Source organism: Caenorhabditis briggsae (assembly GCF_000004555.2).
Source record: "Caenorhabditis briggsae complete genome, chrIII, whole genome shotgun sequence".
NCBI classification, from domain to species: domain Eukaryota; kingdom Metazoa; phylum Nematoda; class Chromadorea; order Rhabditida; family Rhabditidae; genus Caenorhabditis; species Caenorhabditis briggsae.
In genome coordinates this window covers 14,255,428-14,275,011 of record NC_013490.2, presented here as the reverse complement: position 1 = coordinate 14,275,011, position 19,584 = coordinate 14,255,428, and the positions used below count along the sequence as shown (strand labels likewise).

Below are 19,584 nucleotides of genomic sequence, written 5' to 3'. Positions count from 1 at the left end.
TCTTTTTTTGTGACTTTCAAATTCCTTGTCTTACTTTTCGGTATTTTCTGTTTTGTTTCTAATAAATCAAAATTTTCAATCAACAGAAATCTACATTTTAACACAAGTTCAATACGTTCACAACCTCAAAAAAGGTGAAGAAAAAAGTGAGGGAAGAAAAGCGAGGGAATTCAAAAATTAACAAAAATTCAAATTTTTCCAGCGATCGCATTCTCGACGGCGGTCTTGATGGTCGAAATTGCTTCCGCTTGATCTTTTGCCTTGATAATTCCAGTTCCACTGACAATCGCGTTGGCTCCAGCTTTCGCCGATATTTCAATGTTTTCCGGAGTGACACCACCGTCGACTTGAACGGTCAGGGAAGGATGGGCGTTGCGGATGGCGCGGACCTGGAAAATTATAAATTTCTAGTCATACCGTAAAAACTGTATTAGACGAGCTGGCCCATCTATTGTTCCAAGCAACCTCCGGCGGGCATTCTATTACAGAGGGCCCTTCAATTAGAGGGGGTCTTTCTAATACAGGTTTTGCGGTACTTGTGATAGACTACCTTCTCCATCATGTTCTCCATAAACTTTTGTCCACCAAATCCCGGCTCGACGGTCATGATCAACGCGTTGTCGATGTGCTCAGCGTGTCTGAAAATGTCTGTCTGTGTGTCCAGATTTTCAAACAAACTCACTTCAAAATGTGCTCCACAGAAGTGCCTGGTTTCACCGATAGGCCCACTTTCATTCCACTTTTTCTGATTTTCTCGATCAATTCTCCAACTGCCACGTCACCGCCGTCCACAGCTTCATAGTGGAATGTGAATTGGCTGGCGCCTGAAAAACCGGAATTTTGAAAAAAAAAATTTCTGATTTTCAAGGTTTTTGAGATTTTCGAGTTTTGAATTTTCTATGTTATTTTCAAATTTAGCTTTTTTCAGAAGCAGCCTTTGTAGTTTTTATTTTTCTCACACCTGCTTTGGCCATTGGATCAACCCATTGTCCAGGATTCGAAACCATCAAATGAACATCAAAAAAGGCATCTGGTCCAAGAGATTTACGGAGAGATTCGACGACTGGATGACCGATTGTTAGATTCGGAACGAAGTGACCATCCATTACATCCAGATGGAGCCTGGAGAAAAAATTTCCAATTTTCATAAAATTGGGTTTTCGGCATCTCCAGTTTTACATGAGCAAAATTCTGTTTTTTTTTTTTAATTTCACATTTTACTAATTGTGAAAATCTCTGGAAATTTCCCTTATGCGAGTCTTTTTTCAACTAAAAACCTCTCGGAATTTTCTTCAAATGAGCTTGATTTCAAATTTTTTTTCAAAAAAAATCTGTCCATCCGTTTGTCCGGATGTGCACACTCACCAATCCGCTCCAGCTGCCAACAATTTCTTGCATTCCGATGCCAACGCCGCCAAGTCGGCGTTGAGAATCGATGGGCAAACGTAGGCACGGAGTGGCATCTGCAAATTTCTGGGGTTTCCAATTTCTGATTTTTCATTTAAAAATTCAACAAAAATCCAAAATATTTTAAGACACATGGAACTCAATTATCATATTTTGTGAGCCGAATTGAATTCTAAAAACTACAGTTATTCAGAAATTGAAAATTCAATGGAAATTTCGAGAAAATTTACCAATTTTTTAAAACTCCAAAAAAATCAATCATTATAATAATACACTAGCAATTCATGTGAGTACCCAATTGAGACACAAAAAAACCGAGAATATCCAGGGGGAACAAAAATATTTACACATTCGCTGAAATTATTTAAAAATTAGTAAAAACGAGAGAAATAGAGGCGCAGAGAAATAGGGGGAGAATCGAATATCACAATGAAAAAAAGGGACGACAACAGCCGGTGGTTGTTAGTGTACAAAAAATTGATTTCTTATCAAAAAAAATAGTTCTTATCATCATTATAATAAATTTGGATGAAAATTTGGACACTACAAACTACAAAAAAGACTTGTAAAATCCAATTTTCCGTAATTCATCAAAAAAAAGAGAAAAAAAATAGAGAATTCAATTAATTAATAATCCAAAAAATCGTAAAAATGAGACATGCGGAGATGACACCAGCCAGGATCATTGTGTTTTTTTGTTTCTTTGTCTTGATTTTCTGCATCAAATTGTTGATGGCAGGGTACTTTTCTGAAAAGAAAAAACGATTTTTTGGCTGAAAATTAAAAAGAATTTGAGTTTAAATGTCTTTTTTGAACCATTTCCTATCATAAAATGGTTAAAATCCCTATTATTCTGACCCACTTGTGATATAATGCAGCCGATTCGAGATGCCACGTAGATTGATTCCCTGCCTAGCCACATTCTCTTTAGTCGACATTGCCATTTCAATCTGCTCGTCTAATAAACGATCACAGGCATTGATATGGTCGTTTTCCTGGAATTTTTATTTATTTTGAAAATTACAAATTTTGAATTTTACCTTCAAATACATATCATATCCTCTGGCTCGATTGTTGACCGCCGGATTCCGAGATTCATTATTCGAGCTGCTCAGCAGGAGTTCTCTGAAAATGGTTCAAATTTCATGGATCTAGATTCGGTTAGAGCACACTTGCATACCTCTGCAAAACCTGATCCACATTATCCCTGGCCCGACGGTACTCACTACCGTAATCCCGAAGAATTTCACGATGGCGGCGGAGAGTGTGTTGGATTGCTGGATTCGATGCCCAGGAAGCGGAGGATTGAGCGCCGGCGACGTCGTTCATCTGGAAAAGGGGGCGGGGCTTAGAATTCGAGATCATTTTTAAAATGAAAAAAAAACAACGAAAATTCTAATTTTCTCCTACTCACATCATCATTGATATTCGTTAATTGCTCAATTAATCCCTCAATTTCAGTGGTGACCGTTCGAAAAGTCGTTTGTCGAGAGGACACAGTTTTCTCGTCGATATCGAATCCTCCTGAAAAATTCCAGAATGATTCTCAGCCAAATTTTCAGCTTAAAGACCACAAACCATGTGAGCTAGCCGTCAGTTTATTCAACGAAACCAACTTCACATCAATCGAGTTCTCGGTGCTTCGCGCCTTTTTGCGAAGCGCTTCCCACGTTTCTGACATGTTCTCTGGAAAATAGATAGCTGAAAATCTGTAATTTTTTGAAAACCAAAATATGCAAAAATCGATTTTATAAACGATTCGAAACTTTTCAAATTTTATCTATAAGCAGTAAAACTTTATTAGACCGAAAACGTTACAAATAACTAACAATGAGCTAAATTTTACAAAAGAGATCCAGACGAAAACAGGGATTACTGTAGAAGGATACTGTAGCTATTCCTCATCACTTATCGCTTCCATTTGCACTTCTCCTCGGTCCGAGCGCTTCCTGGTACGTGTTCTTTGCCTTTTTGCTGAAAATTTGGAGTTTTGAAATTTTTCATCAGGTGTTTCATATTCAGAAATTCTAAGAATACCGTACCTGGCGAATGGTTCATCGTAGATCGATTTCCATTGTGACTTTCTCGATGACTTCCGCCATCAGCCGATCGCTTCAATGAGCCGTAGTGATCTGAAAATGATAAAAAATTTACTAGGGAAATGTAAGCAAAATTTTGAGAATTGGGAATCGGGGAAATATTGAATGACCAAATAAGGAGCTTGGTCTAAAATGAACTGTACAAAAAAGGGAAACAGTTAGATTGACCGTATTTCCTCTAATAGAGGTCCATTCAAACCGCCAACTTTAAGCTCAATTATATAAGAGATTTCAAAAATGTGTCAACTGATAAATTATTTATCGTAATGTCACCAATATTTTATCAGTTGACTAATTTTTAAAATCTCTCATAGGAAACTAGACAATTGAGCTCAAAATCGACGGTTTGCGTGGGCGTCTATTAAAGGAAATACGGTAATTTTCGTAAAATAAGAATAAAAAATTGCAAGTGCGCTCCGTTGAACACAAGACTCTCAATGGAGCGCATTCACAATTTTTGAACAGATTTAGTAGATGCAAAATCGCTCAACTTCAGTGTCTTTCTTGAGGTGTAGATTCATGAGATCTAGAAAAGAGACAGACGTGGATTTTCGAGAAAAACAAGACCCTCTTAAAAAGAGCGCCAGTAAATCGACATGAGCCAAATGTAGATTTACGAGGATTGTCGTAAATCTACACAATGTACTGTAGGTCTTACTGTAGATCTCGTAGATTCACTCAACTGATTTACATAAGCTTCGTAAATCTACTTGATCTTTGTGTAGATTTACGGAGATCCGTCAAATCATCGTGGCTTATATGGGCTCAGATTTAAGTCTCGAGCCTTTGTAAACCCACTTCTATTATCCACTTCACAGACTGACTAAGGCAAAAATTTCATGTAAAATTGTTGTAGGTCAGTCTGTACCGTTTCAATAAAGACTCTTTTTCTCCAAAACAGACACTTTCAATTTAGCGATTGGCAACACTAGAAAATTTCCAAAAAGATGATACATAGAAAATTGAATGAAGGGAAAAGTCTTTTTTTCCGAAAAGAACAAAAAACGGCGGGGAAGAAGAAGAAGAAGAAGAAACTTGTCTTCGTCTCTCCCTCTCTTTTCATCTCTGTACCTTCTTCTCCCCTTGGCAACATCCCCATCATCTCGTCTCGTTTTTGTTGCTGCCGCTGTTGAAGTTGTCCTCCGAGGCGGCGTCCTCCGTTGTCCGGGATGCCTATCTCATAGCTGCCACGTGGGTTTGCGGAAGAAGAAGAAGTCAAATAAGTGTCTCGTTGACGGTCAGAGGATCGGCGGTGGTAGGAGTCGTAATAGTCGTCGCGGTGGCGGGAAGAAGACGATGAGGAATAGTGACGAGAAGGTGGAGACGATGAACGACGGTTGCGTGAGCTACTGCTGCAAATTATGGTCAGAAATGTGAATGGGGGCGCTGGAAATAATGGAATAGTGAAATAAAAAAGTTTGCGACTTTAACTTCGAGTCGGAGTCTCTTATACAGTAAAATATGATTCATGGAATCCACATGAACCTAGAGAATCTAAGATTCATAAGATCTCCATGGTCTTTTAGGATCGGAGACCTATGGTCTAGAATCCATAAGATGCATAATCCATATGATCGTTAAGATCTATAGGATTAATCGGAATCTGTAAGTAGAACCAATGATCCATAAGATCTGGGAATCCATAGGATCCTTAGTATCCGGGAATCTAAGATTCATAGGATCTTTATGACTCATGAGGTTCATAAGAATCATAGCATCTGTAGGATATATAAGATCCATAAGATATTTATGATCTATGATCCATAGGATCTATAGGATTAATAGGGTTCTGTATATAGAATCAATGATCTATAAGATCTGGGAATCCCTAGGATCCTTCTCTAGAATACAGAAGATCTCTAGGATCCATACAATCTATGAGATCAGTAAGATCCATAAGACTTATAGGATCTATCGGACCCATAGTCAATAAGATCAGTAAATCCGAAGGATCCGTTCGGGGGATCTGGAAATCTGAAAGACCTCTGGGATTCAGAACCAAAGTAAAATTACGAATTCATTAGGTTTCGAATCTACTGAATTTTTGATTTTCAATATACTCGATAGATCCAATAGTCAGTTCTTAATCTGGAATCCCAGTAGCTCAGTACTCAATACCAGATCGTGAGCATTGAGTCTGATATCTTTGAATCGCCTTATTCACAGAATCCAGGGACCCATAACTTTAAAAATTCATTTGGGGCTCTGAATTAAGGATCTTGGCCTTAGTAGGCTTCCGAATTTGCAGACCACTCTGATTCGTCTCCTCCTTTTCCAATGCCAAGAACAGACCTTCTTCATGAAGAAGGCTTCTTGATAACCCAAAAAAAACTATCTATCCAACAAACCTCTCATAGTCTCTCTCAACAGATCGTCTGTCTTCATAATCTCTCAACTGTCGTTCCTTTTCAATCATGCTCTTCTGCTTCATCGCCAACTCATACTCCCTCATCCGGATCTCTTCTTCCATCTGCATCTGTACCTTCTTCGCATTGATTCTACACAGCTCTTCCTCAATCTCCAGAAGACGTTTCTGACGGATCAGCTCTTCTTCAGAAGCTTCTAGACGAGCAGATGACGTTGAGAATTGATCATAGCTGGGTTGTTGAGGAATCGAGAAGTTTTGGGTCATGTCGACTGGTGGAGATGTAGCTGGAAAAGCCTGTCGATACTGGCTCACGTAGCCAGGCTCAGGAGCTCCGTAGAAATCAGTAGATGGTGGAGTTACAGGAACCGTCGGAGCCATTGAAGGAGCGGAAGGGGTTGAAAATGTAGGTTGAGGAGCAGCTGGAGGAGCAAAAAATGTGGAATTCGTAGGATAGGGAAATGGGGATTGTGATGTTCCATATGCAGACCCCATAGCTTGATACTGAAGTGGCATCATTTGTGAAGTGGGCGGGGCTTGCCATTGACTCATCATAGCTGGAGATAACATGTCTGGAGAAGCCTTTACCTCGAGCTTTTTCCACGGTTTTTGAGATTCGATCCTGGAAAAAATGAATTGCTTAAAATGTGAATAGGCTGAAGAGAAATGACTAATAGTAAGGAAAGTTTGACCCAGACCCTTCAGGAGGCGTTCTCGGTCAAAACCCTAAAATTAAGGGATTACGGTGTCTGCAACAACTTGGATTACAGGAGAAGGAGGAGGCGGGGGCCGCCAAACCATCCAAGAAAGCATAGATCAGCGATATTCTGTTTTTCGGAATTTCGAAAGTTTTGGAAAAGAGCGGAAACTATTTGACCCCGAGTTAATTATGCCTATTTGGGATTAACGATAAGTAGTATAATTAGAAGATTATGACGATCCGAGATTGGTGTGGATCAGATCTTTTTAGAAATTATAGAAAACATTTTGAATTCTGGCTGAAAAATTCCATTTATCCGGCTAAAATTTTCGGCCGTTTTCTGAGCTGAAAATGCATTTAAAAATGTCCAAATTTCATTTTTTTTAAATGATTTTCGAGATTCAAATTTCAAATCAAAGCTTTTCAGTTCAATTTTTAGAAACTTTTCAGGCCTGAATTTCCTCAGTTTTGACTGAAGAAACTCACCAATCATCCTTCAAAAACTGATATTCCATTGGTGTCAACGAATCTCCGTAGGAATTCCCCATTTCTTGAATTCGTTGATAATCTTTATCATCATTATCACTTTCATAACTTTTATCCATCAATTTTGCAATTTTCGGTTCCACTGATTTTTCCTCGTTTTTCACAGCGTTTTCAGTAGATTTCTTCTCTATCTTCTCCACGGCTTCTTTCATTTTTTGAATCAATATGCTCGAAAATTCTCCATTTTTCGTATTCCTCATCATAAAAGGTTTGTTGAGAAGCCAAATGAGACGATGCCGAAAGAGATGCTTTTTCTTCTGTCTGTCGGTGGCATTTGGGTCGAGAAGCTGGAAAATAACCGTTTTAAAAAGATTTCAAGGTCGAAAATTCACTTTATTAGAATTCAACCATAATTCTAAAGCCTTTTTCTCGTATGCTGTCAATTTCTCGCCCTCCCTCTTCGCAAACGTTCCATTATCACTTTTCGGCATTCCAGTCGAGGTTTTTCTGAAAAAAAAACTACTTCAAATTATTGTTTTCAATTTTTACCTTACAATGTAATAATATTATCCAACACTGGATCTGACTTTTCCTTTTGTTGCTTTACTACTTTCTTAGGTATACTCGCCGCGGCTTTGATTTTCGATGCTCGTTTCGGTGGTTTTTGCTGATTTTGGACCGGATTTTTTTGAGCATTTGCTGCTGGTGGCACCCCAATTACAGGTATCATCTGCAAAACACACTATTTCCAGTCATTTTTTTCTAATCTTCCATGTTTTTATTTCAGAAAATTTGATTATAACCAGTCACCTGTGACATCTTCTAGTATTTAGATGTTTATATAGTTTAAATAATGACGAAATATATCCAAGAATTCTAGAATCTAGATGAAAACTCGCGAGTTTCAGAGATTTTTGTTGTTCTCGGCTGAGGCAACACACCAGATTTCACGACAGTTCTGCAAACACCGTACCGGCAGAACGCACACTTTTTGACGTGGCAAATGATATTTTTTTGATGAATTTTCAGTTTTCTAGGAAGTTTCAGAGAGAATTAGCTGCAATTTCGAAAAAGAAAAACAAGTAAAATTGAGATACAACGAGTTTATATAAATGACATGAGTATTTTCTTCAGCAGAGAGATCAACATTGTGACAAGTATCAAATTTAAACAAATATAAAATGGTTAGAGGTAAAAACCTAGAAAATGATAAAATAAATTTATCAATAAATTAAAATTTCGCCATCAAACTGATCCTCCTCCATGTATCTGGTCTCCAGGAATGCCTTCGCCAGCTTAATAGCATCATCGGATGGATCCGACATAGCCATTCGCAAACGACGATCTCGGAATTGCATTTCTTGAGTCTGAGTTGTGGCGGCATCGAGCAGATGAGACGCGATCTTATTTCTACGACAGAATGGGTCCACATATATACGATCAACTCCAACGATCCAATCAGTTCTATCATAGCCGGCTCCAACTTCTCTTTGTGACTGATTTGTCCACGCATTCGCAATCTTTTCAACAATTAGAATTCCTCCGATCCTCATTCTCCTATCATTTCTGGCTAGAGCAATGAAAATTCGCTTGTCGCCCTCCCATATATCATCATCAGCATCCTTGCCCACATAACCTAGAAGGTTGTTGACATTTTTGATGTGCTTATTCATCAGTTTCTTAAATGGTTCTTCAGCCTTCTCTCGTTCCAGATAATACACTCGGAGCACTTCGTTCATATCTCGATGGGGAAATTGACTGAAAATGTTCCAGGTTTTTTGGCTTATTTTCAGACCACAACTTACAGTATTTGGAAGGAGAATTCCCGTGGAATCTCGAATAGGAATCGCATCGCTTCGTGGTATTTATCATGCATTGCGACGTCGGCAGCATCATCGACACAGTACACCATATTGCACTGAAAAATCAGATTTTGCAGAATTTCCCCTAGGCTAGAATCTAGCCTACATACAATATCACAGGTGATATTTCCAATTTTCTTCTGCCCAGCATCCAACACTCGCTGTCCTTTTGCCTGTTTTTTAATCGCATCTCCGCGTTTTCGAGGTGTTTCTGTAAACAATTTTTTTTCTTGCAAATTCATATCATCTTTTTTTTGCCGCTCACTTTTCTCTGGTTCATCCTTATCGTCTATGATCACTTTCCTCTTTGGACATTTCAGGTTTTGCACGTCCGCAAAGTCGTTCGATGTGCTTTGTTCTGTAAATACAAAAGTATGAATTGAAAACCTGGTTTTTTCGGTTTTTTTTACTTTGATTTTCCTCTTCTTCGACATTTTCTGGCTGCGGCTTTGGCGACTTTTGGAAATAGTCAGCGATTGTGATCTTTCTAGGCTTTTCCTTTTCTCTAACCATTTCTGCAAACAAGAAATTTCGAAGAAAACTTAAAGATAAACGAGTGAAACATGCGAAGAATGTATTTTAAAGGTTCCGCGCTTCTTATTGCAAACCCATGCGGCGCCATTGCGAAGTCCCGCGCCGCGCGTTGCAAAACACAGACTCCGCCTATTTTAAAGAACACTCGATATATTGAATTAATAGATTTTCAGCGTTTTCAATGATTTCTGGCTGAAATTTTTTGATTATTATTGAATAATCATGTAGAGAATTTCATGGCGATCATAATAAGTGGTAAAACTTATGAATTTCAAGAGATATTTCGTCAGCTAGTGACCTTTAAAGACATGACTCATAGTGATACGTCTAATATTACGATGTTTTATATAAAACTAGGTTTGATGTTTGCATGAGAATGTATTTTTACTATTGTCGCCTTTTGAAAAAAAAAACAATTTAATTAATTAATCAATTATTTCTCAGGTTCAAAACCAACAGAAATGATAGAAAATCGGCAAAAACTTGTCGATTTCCTCCAGTCTTGTGATTTATCAGAAGAAAAAGTGCGAAAAATCGAAGAGTGAGAATTCAAAATTCAAAATTCCCATCAATTATTCGTTACATTTTTTCAGTTTCATCGGAGAAAACTACATAGACAAACCAAAACGGAAACCACTATTCTCAGTGGGAGAGGAGGATTCAGAAGACCTCACAGAAGAAGATTCAGAATCTCCCCGAATCACTGAAAAATGTGAAACCGGCATTCAGTGTAAACGAGATTCGGAGACAGTGGAGATGGAAGCTGGAAATCGAAGTTTAGACGAAATTACCAAGGATTGGAAAGAATGTATGTTCTTAAAAAATCATTAAAAGTTGATTATCTTAATTTTCAGGCAAAACCGTCTCTCCTGGAGAATCACTCCGGTTGCTGAAACGTGGAACTGCAAAATCGCGAGAGCTAGAATCCAGATTTCCAGCTGAACAGGCGATTCCTATTAGACGAACGTTTATTAATAAAAAGTTGGATAAATTGCCATATTTGAATTATGATTACAGTTTGGTGAGTTTCTAAAAAAAGTTTATAAAAATTAAAAAAAAATCCTTTCAGGCCGCCGAATCCTGCTGTGAGAACATTGTAGGGTACACCCCAGTACCAGTTGGCGTGGCCGGTCCTCTATCCATCAATGGATCAACAGACATCTATGTACCAATGGCAACTACAGAAGGAGCACTGATTGCATCCACGAATCGAGGCATGAATGTGATACGAGAGGCTGGAGGCGTTGAGACGTCTGTTGTGAATTCAGGAATGACAAGAGCGCCAGTTGTGAAATTTCCAAGAGCTAGAGATGCAGTGTAAGGATTTTTTAGAGTTTTCAAATTTCTGAAATAACCTATAACATGTCTGGAGGAGTCCAAAATGGACCTTAAGTTGGACAATGTTTGTTAATAATATTCTTTCAGTGATCTCAAGCTATGGATCGAGGACCCAATCAACCAGAATTTGGTTCGACAGGAATTTCAATCGTGTAGCAGATTTGCAAGACTGAAATCCATCGATGTGACTATAGATGGAAATCTTGCATATCTGAGATTCGATGCGCACACTGGAGATGCGATGGGAATGAATATGATTTCAAAGTAAGATTTTTCAAAATTAGCTCAATATGACATTGTTCCATTGTTCAGAAGCTGCGACCTAACGATGCGTTTTCTCCTTGAAAGATTCCCCGAAATGCAAGTTCTTGCTCTTTCTGGAAACCTCTGTGTCGATAAAAAGGCGGCCGCCAAGAATTTCACAGAAGGACGAGGACGATCAGTTGTGGCAGAGTGTCTTATCAAACGAGATACAGTAATAAAGACCCTCCGAACGACTCCAGAAGCGTTGGCTTATTTGACGACAACAAAATTGCATATTGGATCGGCGAGAGCTGGAACAATCGGAGGATCGAATGCGCATGCTGCGAATATTGTCGCCGCTATTTTTATAGCAACTGGACAGGATGCGGCGCAGGTAAATATCAGGACTAGAAATTGAAAATCTGGGCTGAGAATGGTCTTTAAATGTTTCGATTATCTCAAAATATGTAGATTCATGTAGAAACAAAGAAAACTTTTAAAAAAATCGCTTCTCGTCCATTTCGGGAAACTTCTGGAATGTTCTCGAATTTTTTTTTGAATACCCTCCAAAACTGTAAACTCTGAAAATTATAGTGTTTTTTCGAGAGAAAAATTGTCGTTGAATTCTATTTTTTCGCAAAATTTTTAGACCTTTTTAGGATTTTCAGCTATATTTTCAAACGTTCTTTCTTGATTTTTCCGGGGTTTTTTTCTGTCTGAAATTTGATGGAACGGCGTTCGTGAAGATTACTGTAGATTACTGTAGAAAACCTATTTTCCATTTTGTAGTTGTTTTTTTTGCAATTACAATCACGTCAAAATGCAGACAAAAATCAGTGAAAAAAACCACAAAACAGAAAATAGGTTTTTTACAGTAATCTACAGTAATCTTCCCAAAAACCGTTCCATCAAATTTCAGACAAAAAACCTGGAAAAATCGAAAAAGAATCTTTGAAAATGGCTAGAAACCCTAAAAAGGTCTAAAATTTCACCGAAATATCGAAGAAAACGGGATATTTCTCTCTCGGAAAATCGCAAAATATTGAAAGCAGAAAAAAGAACATATCAAAATCTATTTTTGTTTCAGGTAGTGTCATCAGCAATGTGCTCTACACGAATGGAAGTAACTGATGAGAAGGATCTCTATGTTTCGTGTACACTTCCATGTGTTGAAGTGGGTACTGTAGGTGGTGGAACTATCCTCTCACCTCAACGAGCCTGTCTGGAGTGTCTCGAATGCGCTGGACCGAATCATGAGCGACCGGGAGGCAATGCCGAACGGTTGGCTGAAATTATAGCAGCGACCGTGTTGGCTGGAGAGCTCTCGTTGATGGCTGCATTGACAACAAATGACCTGGTTTCGAGTCATATGAAGTTGAATAGGTAGGTCATTCATAGAAATGGTTTAATCGAAAACAAGAAAATTCGAAATTCCCGCTTTCAGATCCAAACAACAACTCTATTCGGACGATTCTGGAAAGCCCACACGATTACAAAGAGACTTCGAGAAGGCTAGAAACCTGTTGCCGAATTCCAATGGGAACATCAAACTGAAAAAGAAGATACCGCCAAGTGTTAATGTTCAGTGCTCCAGTATTCTGTAGTTGTTCTTCGAAATCATTTTTCCCCAAATCCTGCCCCCAATTTTCGTTTATGTGTATTTTGTTTATTAGGGTTGTTACCGTTATATCTGCTTGTTGTTTTTTCCCCTCAAATGCGCTTCAGCGCATTTCCCCTGGTATGTCATAATGACATCTTTTCCTAGGTTCCCCGTAAAATTTCAAATAGTTTGGATAGGTACTGCTTTCGTGTAGAGATAAGACATTTATAATTATTATCAATAGAGCGAGTTTGACATTGAAAAAAAAAACGAGGAAAATTAAAATTTCAGAACAGAATCGTTATTTTTCAAATACATCTCGATGGGATACATGGCTGGCAACACTTGAACCGTCTTCTTCGGACGGAGTCGACGATCGAATGGATTGATTTCAATGTAACGGGACACCAGGACGAAGACGCCGTTCTCGGAACAAAACTCCACACGTTCACACAATCGATATGTGACGATTTGATTGATTGGGATGGCTGAAATTCAATACTAATAAATTTCTAATTTTTTAAAAATCTTACATTTCGTCTTATCGATAACTATTTCCATCAGATTCCATTGCTCATTTGACAACTCGTTTATCGGAAAATTCTGCTGTAGACTTCTCAAAAGTTTTAGAGATTCAGAATCTTGGAAGTTCTGAAATTCTTTTTTTTTTCATAAAATCATATATAATTGATTTTTTCAAAAAATAGCTTTTCTCACTTCACTTCTGGAAAGTTGGGTGTATTCTGGAGACGCCATTTTTGAAGAAGACAATATTTTTAAAGACTTCTTTTGATATTTGCCACGTGTCAAAGCGCGGCGCCACGAGCACTGAGAGGAACTCAGATGCCACGTAGCTAGGTCACAAAGGCTCTAATCTGAAGAGAAAGAGCCGGAGATTCGTCGTTTTAAAAGCCACATCCTTCATGATTTCGATTCTCCATTCTTTTTAAACTGTTTGTTAAGTAGATTTTCGCAAAAAAAAAATCATAAAAATCAGCGGGTTACTGTAATATTTTAATTTTCTTTGATTTTCGTGATATTTCTGCCTATTTTTCTCGATTTTTAGCTACTATTCCTTTCGTTTTGTTCTCGTCTCGAATTATCATGCCTTTTTCTCGTAAAATGTGCATAAGGCATATGTATTTGCGAGTTTAAGCCCGAAATTCACTGTGAAGACGTAGCCATCGAAAAATCCCATTTTTATATGTTAATGCTTTCTAACGTTGCCGCATAAGCTTGTGTAGATATTCTTGCAGAATCGTTATCCATACTTATTAGTTAATTTGAGAGATTTTCAAAATTATTTTTTCTGAGTCTGCGTTATTTTTTCAAAATTACCTTTCGTGTCGAAACTAAATTGACAATTCTGCAGTGTGCGCCTTTAAATTCAGATTCTGAGAGATACTGTAATATTTTTATTTTCACCGGATTTTCGTTAAGTTTCTGGCATTTTTTCTCGAATTTTGGCTATGATTCTTTTCGTTCTGTTCTATTTTTTTTCGAATTTACATAATTTCCCTACTTAAATTGTGCATTACAGGACAAGATTCGCGAAGTGAACCTCGAAATTCGCTGCTTCGATACCGGCGACAAATAATCCTCTGAATTTTTGCTTGTGTTCCATTTGAAGCTTATTTATATTTTTCGAAAATTTCATCCTTTTTAATCACTCTATCTAGAATATTTTCAGGCAATTTCAAGAAAATCCTCGTTATTTTATATATATATTTTTAAAGTTGCCCTTCGTGTCGAGACTCTATTGACAATTCTGTTGTGTGCGCCTTTAAATTTAGATTTTCAGGGATACTGTAATATTATTATTTTTTCTGGAGTTTAGTGATAATTCTGCCGATTTTCAGCTATTATTTCTTCCTTTCTGTTTTTATCTTGAATGCTAAAAATTGTTCTTCTCAAATTATGAATTACAGAACGAGATTCGTGAAGTGAACCCCGAGTATTGCTGTTTCGAGACCGACATCGAAATCGACAATTATCACCATCATTTTTGCTTATATTTCGCTTGAAGCTTCTGTTTGTATATTTTTTCGAGTGTTTCATTATTTTAATCACTTTGTTCAGAAGATTTTCAGACAATTCGAGAAAATCGCTGTTGATTTTTAAAATTTCTTTTCGTGTCGAGACTTAATTGACAATTCTGTGGTGTGCGCCTTTAAATGATTGTTTTGGAAGGCTACTGTAATATATTTTTTGCTGATTTTCAGACGATTTCGTCGAGATTTTTCGTATTTTTTCGCCTGAAAATTGAAACTTTTAATTAAAAAAAAACAATTTACGATATCAGACATGCCGGATACAAAAAAATTCACCTTGTTTTTCTATTGATTTCTTTTGCTCTACTAGTTTTTGACCAACCATTCTATTAATTATGTACCGCGAAAAAAATGTTTTCTGCGGGAATTTTGAGAGATTGCGGGAGATTTCGGCCAATTAACTCTCTTCCAACCCATTTGTCGTCATTCTTCTCAACAGGCGACCTGGTGAACAGTCGTATCGTTTCTTCTCTTTGATTTCGTTTGATTTTCTCTATTTTCCTGCAGATTTTTCTGTGATTTTGCACATTTTTGTGTCCATTTCTCGTGCTTTCTTGTGATCTTTTCCCCTCTTTTTCGATAATTTCAGTCACATCAAATAATTTGTTTTCCAGAATCAAGCCAGGCGCCGATATCGAGGAGTCCGGAAACGAAAGGACAGTGTTTTGCGGAGAGTGCAGGAAGAAACGAATAGAATTTGTGTAGAGCAAGTTTTTTCAGCAGTTTGCGCTTCGTTTCGATTTATTTTCGAAAATTCGGATAATCGATGGTTGGAGACGGAAGAAGAAGTCTGCAGACGAGGGAAAGGAGATGTGACAAATGCCGAAAAATTGATATCGAGTTGCTGAGAAGACGCCAGGAAGATCCACGTGGCGGAAGGATTCGAATGAAATAGATGGTCTTGTAGATGGAAAGGTGCTTCGATTGGGAACGAATCGATAAAAATCAATATTTCTGAAATTCGATCAATGTGGATGTCCATTGGATGATGAAACGAATAATCATTATTCTATGTGAGCACTCCCATAAAGAATCCATTTATTGGTAAGTTTTCTAGCTGTTTTTCTTGTTTTTAAATGAGTATTTCCAGGCGATTGGGAAGCTGAAGAAGACGACGTGGAGTGGTGATCACTCAAGAATGAAGAGTTCGTGATCATGGATTATTGTTTGAATTCGATGGATGCTCGAGAATAGAAGAGGGATCTAGAAGGATATGACAATAAGTGGATGTGTTGATGAGTATCGTGTGCTGCGTGTTTTTATTTCTGAAAGTTGGGATCTAGAAATGAGATTAGAAAATTGTGAAATAAGCGGAAACTTTTGAAACATTTCATTTCATATTTTTGACTTATATTTTTAGAGATTGCCATTGATAATCTTAACTGGGAGAAACTGAATCTAGAGCTTCATTTTTTGAAATTGATTTCTCGAAAAACTAGTGAATTCTTTGGGAAGATCATTCGCTCATGACACGGGCACTGCGACATAGATCCCGTATCTGACAGAAGAACTGTCATGAGCGGTGAATCCCATTTTATTCACTTGTTTTTACCTTTTTAAACCTAGATTCAGTTTCTTTCTGAGATATTATTGAAGTGAGGTTGAGATGAAACTAGATTTTGAGTCTCGAAATTCAACTTTAGAAAATGGGACTGAATCTAGAAAAGTCGATATTGTAACTTGTTTCTCGAAAAAACAGTGGAATAAGGATGGGAAGAGCCGAAGTGCACAGTCCTGGCTGTTGTGCTCCGTGTCCTGGACTCTGCCACATAGGCCCCTGGCCGGACGGAAGAATAGTCACGTCAGGTTCTTCCCCTTGTTTCCGTTGTTGAAAAATATGAAATCTGGGTTCAGTTTCTCTATAGAATAGTATTAGAATTTAAGGTGGTGCGTGGTGAAAAATTTTATTGCTTTATTTTGTGCAGAATTCCATGTAGATCCCCATAAAAAAACGAAAAAATTCAAAAAAATTCCTTCATTGAGAAAAACGGCATCGAAAAATCAAAGTGGGAACCGGTGGCCTATCGGCCAGGTGTGAGTTTTCTAGGCCAACTTCCGGTAAAAGCGCGCGAAATTCGAATTTTTATTGATTTTCAGTGTTTTCTCATATTTTTGTCACGTTTTTTTCATACACCTAGGAGGAAATTAACAAAAACATTTTGAAATCTAAAAGACATCTGAGAAAACACTGAAAATCAATAAAAATTCGAATTTCGCGCGCTTTTACCGGAAGTTGGCCTAGAAAACTCACACCTGGCCGCTAGGCCACCGGTTCCCACTTTGACTTTTCGATGCTGTTTTTCTCAATGAAGGAATTTTTTTGAATTTTTTCGTTTTTTATGGGGATCTACATGGAATTCTGCACAAAATAAAGCAATAAAATTTTTCACCGCACACCACCTTAAATTCTAATACTATTCTATGGAGAAACTATTTTTTAAAATTTGTATTTTATAATTTTTTAAAATTGGACTTGATAAGAAAAAAGTTGAAATTTGAATTTAAGATTAGTTAATACGGGTACGGGTCCCAGCTTTTCAGAATCTTTAGGATATTTTTCAGAAATATTTTACTTTTTTCTTTGATGGTACCGTAGTTTCGCGAGCCACCTAATAAAGATTTCCATTCGGCGAGCGACTACGGTACTAATTTCAGATGTGTTATACTACATTCTAAATAGTTTAGCACACCGACATTGAAGAATCTAGTTGGAATTTCGGCGGCTCTCGCCCGAAATATAGGTAGGTTCATTGAGAGTAATAAAGAAACAGATAGATTATATTTTGGGAGAGAGCCTGGTTCCTCCTCTCGTCGTCTCTCTATCTTCGACTTATATTCTTCTGGGACTGCCCAAGAACTCCTGAAACTCCAAAATGTACCTAAAATCATTCATATGTTGTTGTAAATTCTATGTAGTCGTTGAAATGTGTACAAAGGTACCGTAGTCGCTCGCCGATTTGAATCTTTATTATTTAGCATGCGNANCTCCGGTACCAAAAAAGAATATTTACACTTTACAGTTTTTTTTGGGTTAATAAAGGTACTTACTACTTGGGAAGATAGAATAAGGAACTAAATCTAGATCTCGAAATTTGGAATTAGAAAATGAGATTTTGAGTTTCCTTCTATAGACATTTCTTAAAGGTGGGGGGACATGAAAAAATAATGTTCTCGAAATATCGTTTAAATATGCCTCTCGAGGAGTTGAACGTGTGGGACGAGGATTGAGGGTGCGGCGCCGCTACCGACTGAGCTACACGGGCAAAGAGAAAGCGGTCGCCTCTTCCTTATCTAGCTTCTAGTTTCTCGACTTTCTTTAATGATAAATTTTCTAGATTCAGTCTCTCCCGTCTGAGCTAGCTTTTGAGGTAGGTACGGTCTAGAACTGAATTTGAATTTATTCTTTATCACTTATTTCTAATACTTAAGACTAAAGTTGCAACTTTCCTACACTTTTAAAAGATCTTAATCTAGATGTTAAAACGTCCTTGTAGTTTCATGAGAAGAACCCGATATCCACCTCCTCTGAAACGCCGTCAATCCGAAGATCAACAGAGTAGCGCCACCTTCAATCGCATTCGAGCCAATGCTGACAGGTGAAACACCTCAACCAGCATCCTTCCGAACAATCGGACAATACGCCGATGAAACACCCGATCGCTCTTCTCATGAAACCAAGTGTCTTTCGAGAAATTGAAATTCAAAAAATGAATCTAGAAAAGTCCGAGGAACTCTTTCTAATCTGGTTTCCAAAAGTTTTCTCGATTTTCTAAAATTAGGAACAATCTAGATTCAGTTCCTCCCAGTTAAGATCAAGTATCTCCTAATAATAAATCTTTCAAAAACTACATCTCATTCTACACTCAATCTCATCTTCAAAACCTAATCTCCAGGAAAATACTTCATCATTTGTTGTCTTTCCGATCTCTCTCCGAGCATCCATCGAATCCTACGAATCCTCCGTGATCCCGAACTGTCCGTCCTTTTGCCTCTTTGTCGACGACGTCGCCTTCTGCATCCCAAGTGCCTGGAAATTCTAATTTAAAAACATGAAAAGCAGCTAGAAAACTCACCAATTAACAGATTTATTTTACGATCCTTCAATCTTCACATACTTCTTGTCAACTTTTGACTCATATCCATATTGTTGCTCCAAAAGCAGAAAAATTGTTTTTTTATCGATTGGAGCCAAATTGAAGACTTCCTCTATCTCCTAGCCATTCAGACGCCGGTCACTATGCACTCCAGAATCTTCTCGCCACGTGGATCCTCCTCTTGCTGTCTCCTCCTTTTGATGACGTCTTATCATTCGATATCGACTTTTGTCACATATTGAATTGTCGATAATCCCATCCGGCATACTGTCCCTATCTGCTGGCCACTTCCGTCGCCCCGGTCCCACTCGATCCCTGGATTATCGATTTTCCAAATTTCTGAAAACAAATCAAAAACAAAGCGCAAACTGGAGCTAAAAACTTGCTCTACACAAATTCGATTCGACTCCTTTCTCCCTGCCCTCTCCATAGAACATTGTCCTTCCAGATTATTCGATTTCGGTGTCCCTGCTTCTGGAAAGAACAAATGATTGAAATTGATTGAAATTATTACAAAAATACAGAAACATGAGAAATCGAAGCGACACCTGAAGAAAATTCGGGAAAATCAAGCGAAATCGAAGAGAAAAACTAATACGACCGTTCACCAGGTCGCCACTTGGGTTCAAGCGAGGGGGTCAGAAAGAGCGCCCCAGTAAATTTAGGAAAAATTCTAAATTCGCTGCCGAATTTCGTTGGCTGAGTTTCACAGTTTTAAATGAAGAGCGAAAAAGCGCGCCTTGCAACCAGTTGATTTTGAAGAAATAGATCATGATCTAGATAAAACCCGCGTCCAATTTAAAAT

General features: G+C 37.9%; 6 protein-coding genes across 6 annotated transcripts; 1 reads left to right on the top strand and 5 right to left on the bottom strand.

The window, feature by feature from the left end:
* Positions 1-188: 188 nt before the first annotated feature.
* Positions 189-1,463, bottom strand: CBG15299 (the record flags this gene model as incomplete). The annotated part of the gene is made up of 5 exons (XM_002643080.1): positions 189-389; positions 551-638; positions 683-824; positions 962-1,122; positions 1,366-1,463. 5 exons carry the CDS (start codon positions 1,461-1,463, stop codon positions 189-191), a joined length of 690 nt encoding a protein of 229 aa, XP_002643126.1.
* A 567-nt stretch (positions 1,464-2,030) lies between these two features.
* Cbr-gos-28 lies at positions 2,031-3,088 on the bottom strand (the record flags this gene model as incomplete). Its single annotated transcript, XM_002643079.1, has 6 exons — positions 2,031-2,155; positions 2,270-2,402; positions 2,448-2,532; positions 2,588-2,736; positions 2,822-2,931; positions 2,986-3,088. 6 exons carry the CDS (start codon positions 3,086-3,088, stop codon positions 2,031-2,033), a joined length of 705 nt encoding a protein of 234 aa, XP_002643125.1.
* Positions 3,089-3,301: 213 nt separating this feature from the next.
* CBG26103 lies at positions 3,302-7,787 on the bottom strand (the record flags this gene model as incomplete). The annotated part of the gene is made up of 7 exons (XM_045244670.1): positions 3,302-3,381; positions 3,450-3,539; positions 4,578-4,858; positions 5,855-6,493; positions 7,058-7,404; positions 7,450-7,564; positions 7,612-7,787. The coding sequence occupies 7 exons, from the start codon at positions 7,785-7,787 to the stop codon at positions 3,302-3,304; spliced, it is 1,728 nt and encodes a 575-aa protein (XP_045099646.1).
* Positions 7,788-8,280: 493 nt separating this feature from the next.
* Positions 8,281-9,432, bottom strand: CBG15297 (the record flags this gene model as incomplete). Its single annotated transcript, XM_002643078.1, has 5 exons — positions 8,281-8,815; positions 8,863-8,975; positions 9,030-9,130; positions 9,185-9,277; positions 9,330-9,432. 5 exons carry the CDS (start codon positions 9,430-9,432, stop codon positions 8,281-8,283), a joined length of 945 nt encoding a protein of 314 aa, XP_002643124.1.
* Positions 9,433-9,914: 482 nt separating this feature from the next.
* Positions 9,915-12,638, top strand: CBG15296 (the record flags this gene model as incomplete). The annotated part of the gene is made up of 8 exons (XM_002643077.1): positions 9,915-9,994; positions 10,047-10,261; positions 10,308-10,474; positions 10,523-10,770; positions 10,879-11,055; positions 11,104-11,428; positions 12,122-12,417; positions 12,479-12,638. 8 exons carry the CDS (start codon positions 9,915-9,917, stop codon positions 12,636-12,638), a joined length of 1,668 nt encoding a protein of 555 aa, XP_002643123.1.
* A 275-nt stretch (positions 12,639-12,913) lies between these two features.
* Positions 12,914-13,390, bottom strand: CBG15295 (the record flags this gene model as incomplete). Its single annotated transcript, XM_002643076.1, has 3 exons — positions 12,914-13,122; positions 13,168-13,285; positions 13,352-13,390. 3 exons carry the CDS (start codon positions 13,388-13,390, stop codon positions 12,914-12,916), a joined length of 366 nt encoding a protein of 121 aa, XP_002643122.1.
* Positions 13,391-19,584: the final 6,194 nt, after the last annotated feature.